The 17,526-nt window shown below is 46.3% G+C and overlaps 1 protein-coding gene across 3 annotated transcripts; it reads left to right on the forward strand.

The window, feature by feature from the left end:
- Positions 1–5,005: 5,005 nt before the first annotated feature.
- Positions 5,006–17,122, forward strand: ZYX (zyxin). 3 transcript variants are annotated; one of them, XM_030453793.1, is made up of 10 exons: positions 5,006–5,256; positions 8,780–9,040; positions 12,003–12,184; positions 13,212–13,304; positions 13,601–14,107; positions 14,429–14,570; positions 14,653–14,822; positions 14,976–15,154; positions 15,419–15,539; positions 15,940–17,122. In XM_030453793.1, exons 2-10 carry the CDS (start codon positions 8,791–8,793, stop codon positions 16,048–16,050), a joined length of 1,755 nt encoding a protein of 584 aa, XP_030309653.1. In that variant the 5' UTR covers positions 5,006–5,256; positions 8,780–8,790; the 3' UTR covers positions 16,051–17,122. The 3 variants fall into 3 exon arrangements, with proteins under 3 accessions (XP_030309653.1, XP_008497335.1, XP_030309634.1); XM_030453774.1 differs by lacking the exon at positions 5,006–5,256 and adding an exon at positions 8,148–8,223; XM_008499113.2 differs by lacking the exons at positions 5,006–5,256; positions 13,212–13,304 and adding an exon at positions 8,033–8,223.
- Positions 17,123–17,526: the final 404 nt, after the last annotated feature.

Raw genomic sequence — 17,526 nt, forward strand, 5'->3', positions numbered from 1 at the left:
AAAAATGGCTGGATAGGTCTTTCTCATATCTTGGCCCACCCTGTTTTCATTAGCAGCCTGATGAGATGTTGCTGGCTTAGTTTCCAGGCATCCTTTACTACCTCCCAACTTTGAGCCAGCACTTGGAACTCAAGAATCCCAAGGATGAAGTGCATTTCCATATGAAGCCTGAACACTGTGGTTGTTTTAAATTCGACAAACATATACCTAAAGTTGTTTACATGTAAAATGAAGTGTTTTGGATAAGGATGAAGGCTCCAAGTAACTTTTCATGAGATACAGGAGGAAAGGGTTAGGTACATAGGAGGTATGGTCATCATATTGACCTGCATCAAGGCAACTGGAGAATGCCTTGATTGAAGGAAATGCTTCTCCAGAAACACATATCTACAGCTGAGTTCTTGAATGCAATGTCTTTAACCCTAGGACAAGCATCTACTACTGAAAGGCAGGGACTGTTCACAGTTAATAGAGTAAAAGCCCTTTGCGTTGGAATAAAGTGGTGGTAGACAGAACTTATCCAGAAATGAGTCTATACTTCAGTTATCCTAGGACACCTCTGGAGAACCCAATGGGCAAATTGTCAATAACTTGATATTATGAGATTGAACAATTTTGAGGACCCCTCCTGCACTTTGAGCAATAGCTGTGGCTACTGATATCTCTCTATAACTTAGATTATCTATACAGTGCTGGCAATGGTGGCCTCTAACTTCTCCACAGTCAGCAGCTTTCATACGGTGCTAAATGTAGAATGAGCTTAGCACAGATCTTCAGTAAGGCTGAAGATCTTCCTCAAATTTTTGGCCTACTGAAAATTATACTCTGCTTGAAGACCAGTTCTCTCCCATAAGTTGTCACTTGTCACAGACTCCTAGCTGCCACTGAAAGGACACGGAGTCTGCTACAAGGCCCTGCTAGTTATCCTGACAACCCCATGGAATAAAGATTTCTGTCTGGTCTGTAATCATCCTCTTATTCATATAGGCAGTAAGTTAACTAGCAAACATTAGTGGCCACATGTACTAAATGTGAGAACTGCAGAAAACATACAGCTCCACACCTCTTGGTTTCAGAAACCAAGGGCTTGAGGGGCTGCTCCTTTTAAAGCTGTACTCAGATTGTATTTTACTCTGCAGTTTGCAGATAACATTTGGCCTAATTTTTTGCAAGCAGACTGTTGGACCATATGCCTATATTGTCTGTTTAGTTTGTTGCTTTGCTCGAGGGCCTTGGGTGTTTATCATCTCCACTGTGTACATACTGGGTTTTGCCAGGACTCCAATCTAGGTTAACCAGTTATTTGGTTTTGTGAGGCTCAAAAGAGAGGGCAATTTTCTTCAGGATCCATGCCACATAGATTAAGGAGGTGTGGACTACACCAGGCTTCATTTTCCCTGATGAGAACAATTTTCTTATGTATACATAATGTATTCAACAAGTCCAATAAGCCACCACAGAATTGCTTCTATATGACATAGGAGGAAGCTCAGTATGAGACCAAGGCTGTTGAGAAGCTGCTTTCACCTCTTGGCTTTGTCATAAGGAAGATGTGGGAGAAGAACCTTTTTCCAAGGGCACAGTACCCTATCCCTGACACATACAAACACCCTAACTATTCCTGTAACTTCTTGCCAAAGTCCCTCAGGATGCAACAAGATGAGCACCCAGCTCTGTTAGTTACCTACATCCACCTGAATGTACTTTTTTGCAGAATGGATTGCTTGTGCCATGCTTACAAGACTACACTATATAATAAAGTGATAGAGACTTACACCAAAGGAGCATGGTGCTTGGTGAAAAGAGGTTTGCACCACACATAGGAACTCTTTAATTAATAGGTTAACAGATCTATTTTTTTTGACAGACAGTTAGGACAACCCCCACTTTCAAAAAGGAAAAGAACGATGAACCAAAGAATTACAGGGCAGTCAGTCTCCTCTCCATGCCTGGAAAATCATGGAGCAGATCCTCCTGGAGGCACTCTATTCTGGGTAGTTTGTTATTCAGGGAATCCTCCAGGTGAATTCATGATCTTTGCAAATGGCATTCCTGACTGCATGCTAGTTTCACAGCTACAGGAGGATGATTAGGCTCAGGAAGAGTCCCCAGTGCAGCTTTCTGTGTTGGGCATGGGGCTGTCGACACGAATCCTGCAATGGGATTGAAGCACTCCAACTTGAAACTGGTTTTTATTCAGGAGAAAGGCAGCTCTGGATATGTCATGGTCTCCACAAGTAATGAGAGCAGAGCCATAGCAGGTGTCAACCTATGCCAGATGTAGACTTTTACATGGAGAACACCCTGCATGAGGGAGTAGGGAGCACACCAGGAACGGGCTGTACTGTGGAAGCACAACTAATTCTAGGAGAGCTCCTACCAGGGTGCATTACATCTGCTGTTCTGTACAGATGCAGACAATTTGCTGCAGGTGGTCCTCTCCTGGACAGTGTGGACCTAACCTCATCTGTACATCTTGGCCTGAGGTCCAAAATGTACCCATTATATATTCCCAGTTGTTTCAGTAGGCACAGACAAAGCATTTAATGCAACACAAGGTAAGCTTATGAGTAGCAGTTTAGCATCAATCAATAAAATATGGTCAGACTAAACAGAAGTTTCATGATTAAAGAAGTATCAGATGCAACACAGATATAAATCAGAACTTCTAATAGCTTAGGGAAAACATGGACTTCTAGGTGGCATCACTAATTACTAACAGTGAGATAAAGTGGCATTAAATGATTTGCTGATGTGGATGGAAATTTTAAAGTAGCAAACATCTTACATCATGAACAAAATTAAAGCATTTTGTCCAGCATCCAGATTGCTTTCCTCTGACCTTAAACCTATTGTTAACACAAAGATTGCCATCTATACCTACTTAAGCCATCTTGAACCAAAGATTTTTCTGCCCTGCAAGTTTAATTCCCTCCTAGTACTCTTGTAAATAATCCTTCCTTTTGCATTTAAAGACTTTTCTCTATTGCAGCTATTTTTGTTTTCATTATATAGACACCTAACCACTGCTAGCATATTCATCATTTTGGTGTGGTACATGAATTTGTCACATCATTTCTGTATGACATTATTCTTTAGCTACTCATTGCATGACATGTCTGAATTACCAGTGGAGCTTCTTTATATCTGTCTCCATGAAAACTTAGTGTCTCTGGATTGTGTTCCTTGAGCTCTAAGAATTTCTAAAGCTTTGATTTGACAGCCAGTAGGCTGTCAAAGGGCTTGCTTCGTCTCAAAGAAGATCCCAGCTAGAACTGCATTATTTTAAGTCCCTCCAACATCTGCTTTGTGGTGGGTTGTCATTTAACCCATGGTGCAAAGTAGCATTCACTCACAATGTACTCCAAAATACCAGATCACTTTTTTCATGCTATGGGACAGCTGAAGTGATATATGCAGAGGACTGCTGCTAATTTGAGGAATGGCAAGGTCAAATGTGTTGTCTGGGACAACAAGCTGAGTATACCTGCTGATCTATCACTGTAAGGTGCTCTGATAAGCACCTATTCAGGATTAATATTTTGCTTCAGTTACTGAGATTGAACTACACCCGTGCATGGCTTAAGGCACAGATTTCCATTTGCTACAGAAAAATGGCTACCAAGCAAAGGATTGCATGAGGGAAGGTTGCCAGCATAAGGAGGTAAGTCTTTCTGGAGGAATCAAAAGTATCATAGGGAAAGTAATGGGGCTGATGCTATGCCTACAAAAGTGGCAGTGACTGTGGGATTATTTAGCACCAATGCAAGAGCTGTATATCCCTCAAAAAATCACAGCTAAATATTGATTGTTCACCAGCTGCAGCTATGCAAGGAGTGAGGTGCTCAGTGCTTTTCATTGCTTGGGTGAAACTTTCATATGGTATGCAAAAATGAAGAACCTCACATCAGGCCCAGTTTGTCCAAATAAAAGATGTTACCTCTGTACAAACCTTGCTTGTGTAACTAAATTATTTATGTTGGATTTCTTAAGCCTTGAGGAAACTCTTTGGGTAGCTCTCTAATGTAAACATTGCAGTAATGCAAACCTGGAAGCCTCAGTGGTGTGGTTTGTGGCTTACTCACCTGCCTGTGAGTAAATGACCAGTACTGAAAGGTACCTATCTTGATAGGTAAGTCTAAAGGATAGACAAGCCCTAGGTCTCCTGCTCCTTACCCAATACAATAATTCTCCAGGGCATTAGCAACAGTAGGGGTACTAACCCCAGTATTAAGGCCAAATTCCAAAGACAAAGTACAATGATTGCACAAAGCATGAAATTCTGTTTTATTGATATCCCTCCTCCCTGAGCAGCTTAGCAGAAAGGAGGAAAGACCAGGGCTGAAAATGGCATGTTTTGTTGTTCTTGGGCAGGCTATGCCTGGTCTGGAGCAGGGCTGAACCCTCAGCCAGCACTGGGATAAAAATACAACTAATGCACAGCATAGGCAACCAAATAAGTAACTGAAGTGGCTACTGTTAGGTATAAAACAGTTTGGTGTTAGCCTCGCAGCCGGTACGGAGAGAACAAGCCACTTTTCTGCACGGTGGAGTCATCTGATATTTGCTTTAACTTCTGGAAGACTGGGGGAGTGTGAGTCAGATGCTTTCGCAGCTGGTTCGTGCGAGGAAGAGGCCAGCGGGGACCGTGACTCACCACAGCTTCTAAATACCTTCCTGAGCTCCAGCTCAGCGACTGGAAGTGAAATCACGGGCTGGGGGCAGCTCTGAAGTTAGGGAGGGAGAAGGCGGCCGGGTCGGGAGTCGGGCGAGGCCTAGGTGAGGCTTCGGCAGAGGGCTAAAGGAAAACCCCAGCAAACATTTCTTCTTCGTGATGGCTGGCAGGAAGAGAAATAACAGCACCCCCCACTCCACCCCCTCTGCCTCCTCGTAGAGCCGGAGGGGATGCAGCCAAGCCCTCAGCCCGGGACCCCCGGCGCTGCCACAACAAGCCCCGTCCCCCGACGGTGTGAGCCTTTCCACCAACCCCCCTCCCCTTACCTCATTGCCACATTCCCCAGCAAGTGAGCTCAGCTGTTCGCGCAGCCTCTCTCCTTTTATGGTCAAACAAGTTTGCCTGGGCGAGGCTTTTTTCGCGAGTTTGTAGGAAGCGCTTGGGCTCAGCAGCTCCCCCACCTTTCGCTTGTGCTGCCTTTCCCGGCCGGCGGGCTGAGGCTGCGCCCCTGCGGGGGAAGAGGAGCCCGGCCCCAGCCCCGGGGGTGGCATTTCTCGCTCTTCCGAGCTCCGGATTCAGAGGTGAGTCTCTTCTCCTGGCTTAGCGAAAAAACCTTTTTATTTGTAGCCCTGGACGGAGGTGTGCGCCCGTGTGGAGAGGTGCGGGTTGCCTGCCGCGCCCGGCGGGAGGGTTCCTCGCCTCTCTGCGGGCTCTTTGTGACTGATTTACCGTGATCGTCTCTGGGTTTTTCTTGCCTTTCTGCTTAGGGGAGGTTCCCGTGTGTGTGAATCTGGTGAGTTTTCTTCCCGTGAAATGGAGGCAGCGAAATGCTCCTGTATGGCCTCAGCAGTGGGAAGAGGGAAAGTTGCCTGCTTTGACTCGGAACAAGCTCTCTTTTGTGTGCGTACGGATGAGTGAGACACCTCTGGAGCCTTTTTCCAGATGTGCTTGAGAGAGAGGAATCTAGGGTTCTTTGTGCATTAAATTTGTTTGTTTTATGAGTTTCTGTTTCTCTGGGAGTTCCTTGAGAAAGTGAAGACACAAGTCTAGCGAAGTGGTAGAACTTCCTAACGTTTTGAATATGTTTGCATAACTTATTTTGAGTTTTCTCTTTTTTTTACCACCCTACTCAAGGAGGAGGCAAGCCCGGCAGATGTGGGAGAAGTCTGCAGCTCTGAATGCCCTTCTCTCCCAGTCCGGGTCTTTTAAGGCTCTACATTGCATCTTGCACAGCAGATAGGGCTTTGCTCTCTCTGAAGCTTTGTAACTTTGGGCCAGGCTGGGGGCTGGGAGAACTTTCTAGAATTGGTCTGTGTGAGAGGATGAAAATAAGCATAATTCTCTCTCTCCCCTCTTTTTTGTTTGTTTGGTTGGTTTAATATTATTCCCCTTCTTTTACCCCCTTTTGGTTAGGAGGAAGCTTGCAAATAGGGGAAGTACAGATGTATGTCAGACCACAGTGTTGGACTAGCTTTTACAGGGGCTCCTGGTGTGTCTGAAGCTTAACCAATTCCTACCCACAGAAGTGAAAAATAGCACTTGGGCTCTCTGCCTCCTCAGGTTCCTCCTCCCTTCACTACCCCAGGAAAAGAGCTGAGCTTTTTGGAAGTGGTGTCTTGGGGTCAAAGAACTGAAAGCTATCTGGGTGAATGAGAGGTAGCATACTCACTGTGAGACTTTCTGGGAGGTGACCTAGCTGCTGGGGAAGATGTCAATTGGTTCTGTCCTTCTGTTTCTCCTTGGTCTCTGTTGGACAGAAACAGTATATAGGGCAACTAAGTATCCTGAATGCATCCTTTGGGGGACATCTTTTCTTCATAGTTCCACTTGAGTTGTCTTAAATGCTGCTACAGTAGGCAGAAAAATGTCAGAGAAAATGAGGAGGAGAAGGATTTGAGTCTAGGTCTGCTGGTGTCAGCTGGTGTCACACTCCTCCATTAGGTCTCATAGACGGTGCCTAGGATTCACATAAGCTGAGTATTTCTGGTAAGGCTTAGAGGCTGTTGGCAATGCTGCAGGGCATGGGGTGTGTGTGTGACTCTGCAGGGCCAGCCTTTCTCAGCCTGTCTGGGCTGTGTGCTGGTGGACCAGTAAGTGAGGATGAGCAGAGGCAGCTGCTGGATGAAGACAGCTCTGAATAGAAAGGGATTTAAGGGTGGCATAGCATACTGGAAAATGGGCAGCTTTGGGTTAAGGGAGGTAGCAGCTGCTGGTGGGAAAGCCAGAACTTTTTTTGTGAAGCAGCCAGTGTCCCAAGGTTGTCTCTGTGTTGACTAACCCTGGTATGGATCATGATCAGAAATGATGTCACCGTGGTGCTCTGCTCAGAATGCTGTCAGTTCTGGTAGAGCCGCTAACAAGCAGTTCATTACACCATAGTGAACAGTGGAGCTCAAGACACTTTTTTAATAGCTTCTGAAACACAGTGGGAAGCTGCAGACTGGAGGGATTTGGTCAGTCCCTCGTGGCTTGCAAGTCTTTTAGCCTCTACAAGTCTGAAGGACTGAGAACAGACCTGGCTAGACATCTTCTGCCTTAGCCCTTTCCCATGCTGGATTATGTGGGAGATGCTCAACACATCATTTTGGCTGCTGCTGCTTGCTGTTGCAGCCTCTTCTTCCTTTCGAGAAGCCCCAGAAGAGTTTTGTCAAGGTGCACGCAACTCATTAGCTTTGCAAAAAGGGAACAAAAAGTGGAGCAGCATGGACTTAATGTTTGTCTACGGTCATTCACTTGTGACCTGGAGAAGCTGTTACACTTTACTGTATCTGGCCATACTGCGCTGAATTGTGGGAGTGCTTAAAATGGGGCATGCAGGTCTTAGCAGCAGCCACGGGTGAACTGGCGGTGGGTGAATGTTTGTGGCACCAGGACTGTCTGTCCCAGCAGCTGCTATTGTCTGTGAGAGAAGCCGGCAGTGTGGATGGGCACCGATTTGAACATGCCAACTTGGAATGTTGGCAGAGAGCCCCTGTGCTGGCGGAAACGCTATTGTACTCGGGTGTTAGGAGGACTATAGGCATGCCAGGCTCTACAACAAAGCACCAGGCTCGCACGGAGATTTCTAGCACGGGTGAGATCCGTGGCTTGCATTGCGGGCCTGAAGGGATCCTAGAGATGCGACTCTCATCACGAGACCTGCGGCTTCGGAAACAGCCGGACCGGTGGGACTGTCCGAGCCCGGAGGTGGGCAGGAGGGAGAGAAGAGGGTTCGCATGCTGCAGACGGAGTGCTTGTCCCTCTCCCACCTCACAGGCTGCTGCCCTTGCGCAGGAGCCCGGGCTGCGCCCCTCGTAGCTCGGCGGAGCGGCTGCCGGTGTCGGCGCAGCGCTTCCTGGCGGGGGCGGAGCGGGCGCCGGCGCAGCCGGTGGGGGGTGGTGGGAGCCGCCGTCTCCCTCGGCGGGGGCACGAAGGGGAGAAAGCGGAGGCGAGAGCCGGAGGGCTGGGGGCTCAGCCCGGGAGTGTGACAGCGGGGAATTCCTCCCCCGCCAGGTTTTGCTACTTCTGCCGCAGCTGCTTGGGCGCCTTCGGGATGCAGGGGCCTGGAGGTAAAAAAAAAAAAAAAAAAAAAGATTCAGGGGGTGTGTCAGGGTTGGGGTGTGTTGAAGGGGGACATTACTGGGGCTGTCACAGAGAGAGGTCGAGAGGAACTGTCTGGCGTTATCGGATAAGTGGGGGAGAGGAAACGCTGATTCCGGTTCTGGGGGAGCGTGTGTGGGTGCACCCGCCTCGGGGCGTGTGGGACTCGCTGTGTGCGGTGGATAAGGCTCCTTCCAGAGGCCCGATGCTGTCCTCTCCAGCATGCCTGTGTGCAGGGTTCTGGTGCAGCAAAGGGCTTGGTTTTCTTTGTGGAAAGAACCCCTTTGCAATCAATGCTGTACTGGTTGGGATGGTGAAGCGTGCTGGTGTATTCAAGCTGTCTGCAGTGTCTGTTCCTCCTTTTTCCTAGGCTCATCCTGGAAGTGCTCTGCTCAGGCACCTTAGTCCCAGACTAGTACAAGGTCCCCTTCCTATTCACTCAGTTTCATGTGTTCCTCTCTGTTGATTTCCAGTATAGCCCAAGGCTGACTTCATATTGGCTTCTTCTGTCTTCTCTTCTGCCAGGTGCCGAGAAGATGGCCTCCCCGGGTTCCCCAGGGGTCCGCATGACATCCACAGTCACTATCAACATTTCTACTCCTTCCTTCTACAATCCGCAGAAGAAGTTTGCACCTGTGGTTGCCCCTAAACCCAAGGTGAACCCCTTCAAGGCTGGGGGTGCATCAGAGTCGTCACTGCCCCCACCTCCTGGAGCTGGTGCCCAGCGTGCTCAGATAGGGAAGGTGGGGGAGATTCCACCAGCGTGCATGTCCCTGCCAGCAGAAGGTAGGTGAGGGCTGGCAGGGTGGATTGGAATATGTGTTTCTAAATTTTCAGGGCGTGAGGTCTGCAACTGGGATGGATACGCTTTCTGCGGAGGCTGGCGGGTTTCACAGTGAGATAAAATTATTATAAAGGGATCTCAAAATAGACAGTACCTCTGTTAGGAAAAGAACTGGGAAGGTAATCCTGCATTGCACTGATGCTGGAGGAGTGTGTTGGATTTTTTTCATAGTATTCCCTAAGTGCACAGTTGTGTAACTGCTGTCAGTTTCTGGCCAGCATGTCTGAGAGCAAATACGTTACAGGCAAATCTACTCTGGTGATGATAAATCATGCTGTTCTTCTTGTTGATTTATCTAAGCTCAAGTTGGTTGTCTCTTACTGTAGAGATCCTTCTCATGGACTCTGCAACTGCCACCATCCTTGCAGCTGGAGGTGGGGAGGAAGAAATAATTGCATAAAAAAATGATGTGTGCCATCATAAACAGGAAGTGAGACCTAGAGCTTGTATAGCTTGTAGAATTTTAGTTTCTCCTAGTGGTTTGGGTGTGTTTTTACACATAGAGTAACTTGTTTTATGATGGTTTTCTTTTTCTTCCTCTCTCCTTTTTCTTTTTTTTTTTTTTTTTTTTCCAATTTTTATTTCCTGTGGTGGTGGTGTACTTTTTGTTGTTGTTTTGTGGTTGGTTGGTTTTATGTTGTTGATTGGTTGGTTTTGTGTCCTTGAAAAAGCAGAAAAGTACTGGTTGTGTGGATCCCTATTTGGAACTGATTGTTGTGGGCCCAGCAGTATTTTGCTAATGCTTGATGCTGCGTATTATGCCGAGACTCTTATCAGGGTTCCCCTCAGTTGGTACACAAATGTTCAGATAATGCTAACTTCTGTTTTAATATTCTTTTTCTCTCTGCCTAGTATAGATTGTGCAACAACCGTTGATATGTATCTCAGTGTGCTAATTTAGTGAGCAGCTGAACTGATGGTTCATGTCCTCAGAGGAGACAAATTATGAAGCCATTTTTTTCTATTTCTGGAGTCGCAAGAGCTTCAGCACATTGGTGCTTCTGTCTCCTAGAACTGTACCAGCTCACTGTGGTCACTTTTTTCTTGTGTATTATTGACTGTAATCTTGTGTCTGGAGTACAAGGTCCCATTTAGGCTTTGTGGATTAGGGATGTGTCTGCGCAGAGATCTCAAACTGACACAAATACATTACCTGAAGTACAAAAGTAGACAGATGGATATTGGATATTATTTTTCAATATACAGTGTGAGTGGAGGACTGGGTGTTGCTTGTTCCCCTTCTCCCTGTGTTATAAAGTTTTTTGTGAGGGAACTAATTTGACAAAGATGAGCAAAAGAGCTGTTCGGCTTAAGCTGCTGTGTCACCATTGGGTGAGGACTGCAAGCAAAACATCTGAAGTACAGATGAACCACAAAAAGTCATGAAATAAACGTGACTTCTATCATTTTTCTTTGATGCGTCTCTTCAATATTGTCTCACTTATACACTCCCCAAATAGAAGTGTAACATAAAGCCATAGCATTGAGACTTTGTCTTAAGTGACAGGATGGCAAAGGTAGTGTAACTGTAGGAAAGTTATATTTAATATTGCTCATTCCATAAACCTAGTATAGTAACTTTTTGGGAAACCTCTTCGTATAAACAATTCATAAAACAGCCTTTTGGTGCATCTGAAACAATGTGATAGCAGATCAGGGCTTAGTTTCTGCAATATTCTTGCAGTAAATGAAATGGCAAGTGTATACAAACCTGATCCCAAACTGTAGTTTCAAAGAAAAAAATACCAGCTTAGAATTGCTTCCCCCCATACAGAATTACCATGGCATAAGAAGGCTTGGATGCAGTGATGCATACCAATGCAGTTTATGCATTCCATTGGGTAAAAAGATTACATCTTTCATTTTCTGAAAGGACAGTATCATCTCCCTTAGGTTACAGGTGAGAAGTCCTTGTAAAGTCTGTTGGCAACATCTAGGCATAAGGATGAGACGGTTTAATTACTGCTGTTGAAAGATGCATATGAACTAGCAGGAGTGGAAAAACATAGTCTTTCCGCCCTAATGTTGTTTGAGACTAGCTAGGAAGAGAGATGGATGTCCAGAAAGGATGTTGAAGTGTTCTCTGCTGCTTGAGTAAGACCAACGTCTCCCATACACGGTGAATGGAAGAGGATTCACTTTTTTTTTTTTTTCTTTACTATGTTGTAGTAGAAAATGTCTCTTCTGGCCTGCTCCAGATCTGTGGCAAATATGAATAGGTGGAAGCAATGTTGGTTTTTTGTTTGGTTTTGGTTTTTTTTTTCTAGATTGAGGCACTCTTGTTTGGGGGTTTTTTGCCTATTTTTTCTTGTTCTGGAAAAATCCTCGTGTCCTAATCTGTATCCTGCATGGGGATATCTTAACCTCCTAAAATAAAGATGTTTTTATCCCTCAGAAAAATAAAGCTCATATGTCTAAGGGATAGTTGGTCTGACTTGCTTGACTTTTTACTTGTTTCTTATACTGTTTATTAGCTAGCTGTGAGATATCAGCCTATTTTCCTGTAATGATGCAGGCTCTTCAGGATCCTGTGTTGTTCTCTGGCATTCCCCCTAGTGCTGCTCTCTCTTCAGCAATCTGAATTAGTTACTGGCAGGAGAGGCAAATGCTGAAGACAAAAGAATGAGAGCAAAAGTGAGAAGCGGCATAGTAAGGGGCATAAGTAATTATACAATAACTCTACTCAGTGACTGTAGTAGCTACTAAGGGAAGCTGATAGATGGTATGGTGGCAAATAGCTGTGGACAAGATGAAAGCCAGCCTGTGGAGGTCATTTGTCCTTGATGGGTTCTGGGATCTCCTGGGTACTGGGAACAACTTGATGTAATATCTGAGACCCCTCCTGGGGTTTTTACTGGGTAAGGGTAAGAAATCAAAATTTGTTTTTTTTCTTCTTCCCCACAGAGCTGCCACTGCCACCCCCTCCCCCACCTGGAGAAGAGGCAAGTTTCTCCTCGAACTGTGCTTTTCCCCCACCTCCACCACCGTTTGAAGAGCCTTTTCCACCAGCCCCAGAAGAAGTTTTTCCTTCTCCTCCTCCGCCTATGTTTGATGAAGGGCCTGTGAGCATTGTACCTGACCCACAGGTGAGTGAGATCAAGGGAAGTAAAGTTTTTTTGTGATGTTCTGTGGGTTGGGACAGCTTTTCAGTATTCTTTGAGATCAGCATCAGGAAACTCTGAGATCTTGGAAAGCAAAAAAATTCTACTACCCTATGGAGCAGCATATGTTTGGGTCAGCAGTTCTGCAGATGAAGGACATGGGCTTCCTGGTGGACAGTGTGTTGAATGTGAGACAGCAATGCACTCTTGTGGCAATAATGTCCAGCCACATGCTGGGCTGCATTTGTGAGAGTATAGTCTGCAGGACAAGGTAGTGATAGTGATTATTTCTCTCCTCAGTGCTAGTGAGGCTGCATCTTGGAGGACTGTTTCCAGTTGGGCTTCCCAGTATAATAACCCAGGACAAATATGAAACTAGATGCAATCCAGTAAAGGGACATAGTGATCACTGTGGGTTGGAGCACATTATGTGAGAGCTGGGTTTGTTCAGCCTGCAGAAGAGACTGTCAGGCAGGGATCTAACTGCAATCTCCAATACCTAAAGGAGGGATGGAAAGAAGACAGATTCTTCTTACTGGGGCACAACAAGAGAACGCAAGTCAATGGTCACAAGTCGCAGCAAGGGAAATTCCTGTTGGACAGAAGAAAAACCTGCTTCCCTCCGAGGGTGGCTCAACGCTGGCATAAGTGCCCAGAGAGAGGGGAATCTGCATCCTTGGGGGTGTTCAGAATCACCTGGACAAGGCCCTGAGCAGCCTGAACTAGCTTGGGAGTAACCCCTGATGTGAGCAGAGGGTTGGACTTGAAACCTCCAGATCTTTTCCCACCTAAATCTGTCTGATTTTCTTAAGCTGTGCATATTCCCATTCTTTGTAGACCTTGGAGACTGTGCCCTGTTTATCTTCACCAATTTGCTATCCACTCAAAGCAAGGAGCAGATCTGTACTACAATCCAAAAATGTTAATCTGCTATTGTATGGGGATGCACCAGATCCTTTGGTGGTTCCTGTAACATACTCTGCTCCCTCTTTCCTCATGGATGGTGGTATAGGTACGTGGCAAGATGAGCAGCATTGATCTTGAGATTGACTCACTGTCCGTAATGTTGGATGACATGGAGAAGAATGATCCCTTCAAATCCCGGGTGAGCTCTCAGAATGTTGCAGGTGGAAGGAGAGATGCTTGGTTTGCTGAACAGAGGTAGTGAGAAGGGTGCTACTGAAGATTTAAATGTCTGGATAAGCTGTAGCATGAAAGTGTACATGAAGGACCAGAAGGTATAGTTCTTGCAGCTTGCCAGGACTGCTAATGTGAAACAGTGTGGGAACTTTTAACATTTTGGGTCTGGGATAGCTGCTAACTGTACCCCTAGAGACAGCACACTTTCTCTTCCACCTTGCTGATAACTGCCTGTTTCTCTCTTCTGCTTCCCCTTTGCAGGTATCTTCAGGATCCACAGGTTTGCTGGAGAAGCCATTGGTCCCAAAGCCACATGTGGAAATACCATCTGCACCTAGAGATGCTCCTCCTTCATTTCCTTCCAAGTTCACTCCAAAGCCGAGTGGAAGCTTACCCTTCAAGCCCCCTGGAGTGGATTTGACCCCTGCCCCGAGCCCATGGGCAGCCCCACAGCAACACAAAGAACCCCTTGTACCAGTCCCTCCACCTCCCTCTCTCCCTCCTGTTCAGCCTACCCCTAAATTCACCCCACCCTCTGTTGCTGGCTCTCCTAAGTCTGGGTCCAAATCAGGTGCCAATGTTCCCATGACCCACTCAAACTCTACAAGATATCCTGCCTCCCTTCAGACTCAGTTCACAGCCCCTTCACCTCCAGAGCCTGCCTCTCGACCACAGCCTCCCAATTTCACCTACGCCCAGCAGAGGGAAAAACCCCAAATGAAGGAGAAGCTGTGTCCCACAGAACAACCTACTGCTGCAAAAGACATGGTAAGAAGTAGAAATGTCTTTGGACAGGCTGGGAATCTGGACTGGCTTTGGACATCACTGGGAATGAAGTTAGAGGATGAGGAGGGAGGGTCTCTGCCAGGCTATGGGAAGCTGTTACTCATCTGAGAGATGCAAATAGAAACAGTGGTGGAAAGGGATAGCACTTCATGTAAAGGTGGAAAGAAGCAAGCACAGTGGATGGCAGATTGTTTCTTATAAACAGGAGAAGTAAAGGTGAGAGAAGTAGGTTCACTAGGGACAGGGTGGGAGAGCGTCTGTGTGTATGTGTCCTTTGGGATAGAATGTTTCTCCTTCCTGCAGCATAGACCCACAGGCTCCAGTACGGATCCACCTAGGGGAAATTCCTGTCTGACCATGAAGGAGGTAGAAGAGCTGGAGATACTGACCCAGAAACTAATGAAGGATATGGAGCATCCACCCCCAGCCGAGACTTCCACTTCTGGTGTGTTTTCTCAGTGGACAGCAGCAGGGTTAAGACTGGTGGGCTTTCCTCTCTCCTGATCCCTATCATCTTCCATTGACAGAGCACTGTGGCTTCTGCCGTAAGCCACTATCAAGAACCCAGCCAGCTGTGAGAGCCCTGGACTGCCTCTTCCATGTGGAATGCTTTACCTGCTTCAAATGTGAGAAGCAGCTGCAGGGGCAGCAGTTCTACAATGTGGATGAGAAGCCTTTCTGTGAGGAATGCTATGCTGTGAGTTACTGAGATGAAAGCTGCTGGCAAGAGCTGAGCTTGCTGTGGTTGCTCTCTTTTACTTTCCCTTCCTCCTTCCATCTTACCTGCCTGTGGTGTAGGCTCCTGGAGATGGGGAATTGGATTAATCTGTCTTGTTTCCTTTGGACTCAGGGGACCTTGGAAAAGTGCAGCATCTGCAAACAGACCATTACAGACCGGATGCTGAAGGCCACTGGCAACTCGTACCATCCCCAGTGCTTCACCTGTGTGGTGTGTCATACCCCTCTCGAGGGCACCTCTTTTATTGTGGACCAGGCCAACCAGCCTCACTGTGTGGATGACTACCACAGGTATAGAGAGAACATGGGGATGTGGTGTCTGAAAAAGAACAGATTCCCTCACACTTGTTTAATTTTGCTGCAATATATGATTTCTTGGACATGAAGTTAAAAATGAGTTGGCACGTACCTTATAGCAATTAAGGTCTTTTCCTGCCTAACTCTTTGGAATTTTGTTCTTCTGCTGCTGATACTATAGTATGACAGTGGGAAACCTGCACTGAATGTCACCATGCACCAAGTCATGGTCTCCTCTGTATTTTTTGTGTGTTGCAGGAAGTATGCTCCACGCTGCTCAGTCTGTAGTGAGCCTATCATGCCAGAGCCTGGAAAGGATGAGACAGTGCGTGTGGTGGCACTGGAGAAAAATTTCCACATGAAATGTTACAAGTGTGAGGTAAGCCTGGTGGCTTCACTCCTCCCATCTCTCCCATGCTTATCACTAAGAACTGGGCATCTTTACTGTCTGTCCTGGCTGAAGATTAACTTCAGATTAATTTGCAGCATAGCTGAAGCAGGTTCAGGAAAAGATTAGATGTTCATAGGTCCATGAATAAGGACTTTGCAGGACCGTAGCAATCACATCTGTAGTATGGCAGGTGCATATACTAGGGAAATATGCTGGGATTACAGGACATGCTCTTCCCTCAAAATACTCCCGTTAGCACCATCAGAGACAGAGCAGTGGGCTGTGAGTCATTATCCTGATTGGATGGGGCATTTCTTACATCTTTGAATGCATTTACCCTGCTGTTTGCTGTCACTGAGCACCCTCCCTCTTTTCTTTCCCTGTCTAGGACTGTGGGAAGCCCTTGTCCATTGAAGCAGATGAGAATGGGTGCTTCCCACTGGATGGCCATGTGCTGTGTATCAAATGCCACACTGTTCGTGCCAAAGCAGCACGCTGAGGAGCTCGGAGACAGACCCCTGCACTCAGCATTCTTCCCTTCCCCGCATTGTCCTATCCTTCTGCCTGACAAGGCAGATTGCTACCAATGGATACTATGCCAGTGCAGTTCTTTACTCATGTAGGATTCACAGCTCCTAGACTTCGCTCTGCACACCCACCAAGAGAGAACCTCTTCTCCCGTTATCACTTCCCAGCCACAGTGTATTCCAGGGTGGGGGCTATGATCAAGCTGAGTGCACAATCTCTGTTCCCTCAAGACTGAAGGAGAAGGAGCAGATCTCCACCACTGCCTGGTGGAAATAGCAAGAGCAGCCTGGTGGCAGGTGCTGGGAAGGTCTGAGTGTTCTTCTGTTACTTGGAGCTAAGAATGATGATTTGACCTTAGAAGGTAGAAGTCTCCATCTTGGCACCACTTCTGTCTTCAATTTTATATTTGTTTCTTGTGCCACCTCCTTATCAGGATGTCTTTCCCCTGCTTTCTCCCTCGCTCCTGGGTTACAGTGTGGAGACAGAACATATTTGAAATCTCTGTTACTGTTGCTGGATAAAGCTAACCTACTACAGCATTTCTGTCTGTAATGGATTTTAAATGGCTAACTCTCTTGTCACTTTTTTTTCCTTAGCCAGATTAAACTGGCAGTCTTTGGAATCCTGCTGTGTCCCTGAGTTTGGAAACTTTTTTTTAAAAAAATCTTTTTCCCTCTCCAAAATGAGTTCTTTCCCAGTGTGGTTTCTGGATAGCCAGGCTGGGCACCAGAGTAGCAAAGCAGTCCAAAGAATGCATGTTTACAATTAAAGACTGTTGTAAGGACAGGCAGCACAAGGTGATGAGGCGTTTCAGTGCATGGATGAGGATTCAGCAGAGTGAGGAACATCTTCCCATTCCAACAGGGATTCATTCCCTGCTGTCAGTGAAAACTACAGTATAACTGCAGTACTGTTTGGCTCTAAGTGTAACTGCACTGAGCCCCATTTCCTGGACTAGAAACTCAAACTGAACAAACCTTTTTTAATAACTACACTGTCCAACCACTGTTTGCATTCAATAAAATGTGGGGTTTTTCCATTAACACGTCTGCTGTATTTGTTCAGCTACTCATGAGAACTGCTGCCTTAAGCAATAGAGAAAGTATGTATAGTTGCTATTCCACCTAGCTTTCAGAAATTATAAGTCTTAAAATATCCTTTCTCTTTCCATCTCTTGGTCTCCTCTGCATACTGTTTAGTTTTCTACTTCTCTGTGCCTGAAACTCTCACTTGAAGAAGTAGAAGACTGCATTTCAGTATAGCAAGAGTGTAGTCTGCTTGATGGTATCACTGGGTGGCAGGTTATTACAATCCACTTGCATCAGACCGGAATAAAGTGGTCAGTTTGCTTCCTTAATTATTGCTATTCAGAAACTGTCCATGATGTTCATGGTTTTAAGCATGGTACTGTCTTTGTCACTGCAGGTGAAATTCCTTTCTGGTGAGC

The sequence above is a fragment of the Calypte anna genome, chromosome 1 (assembly GCF_003957555.1).
Source record: "Calypte anna isolate BGI_N300 chromosome 1, bCalAnn1_v1.p, whole genome shotgun sequence".
NCBI classification, from domain to species: Eukaryota; Metazoa; Chordata; class Aves; order Apodiformes; family Trochilidae; genus Calypte; species Calypte anna.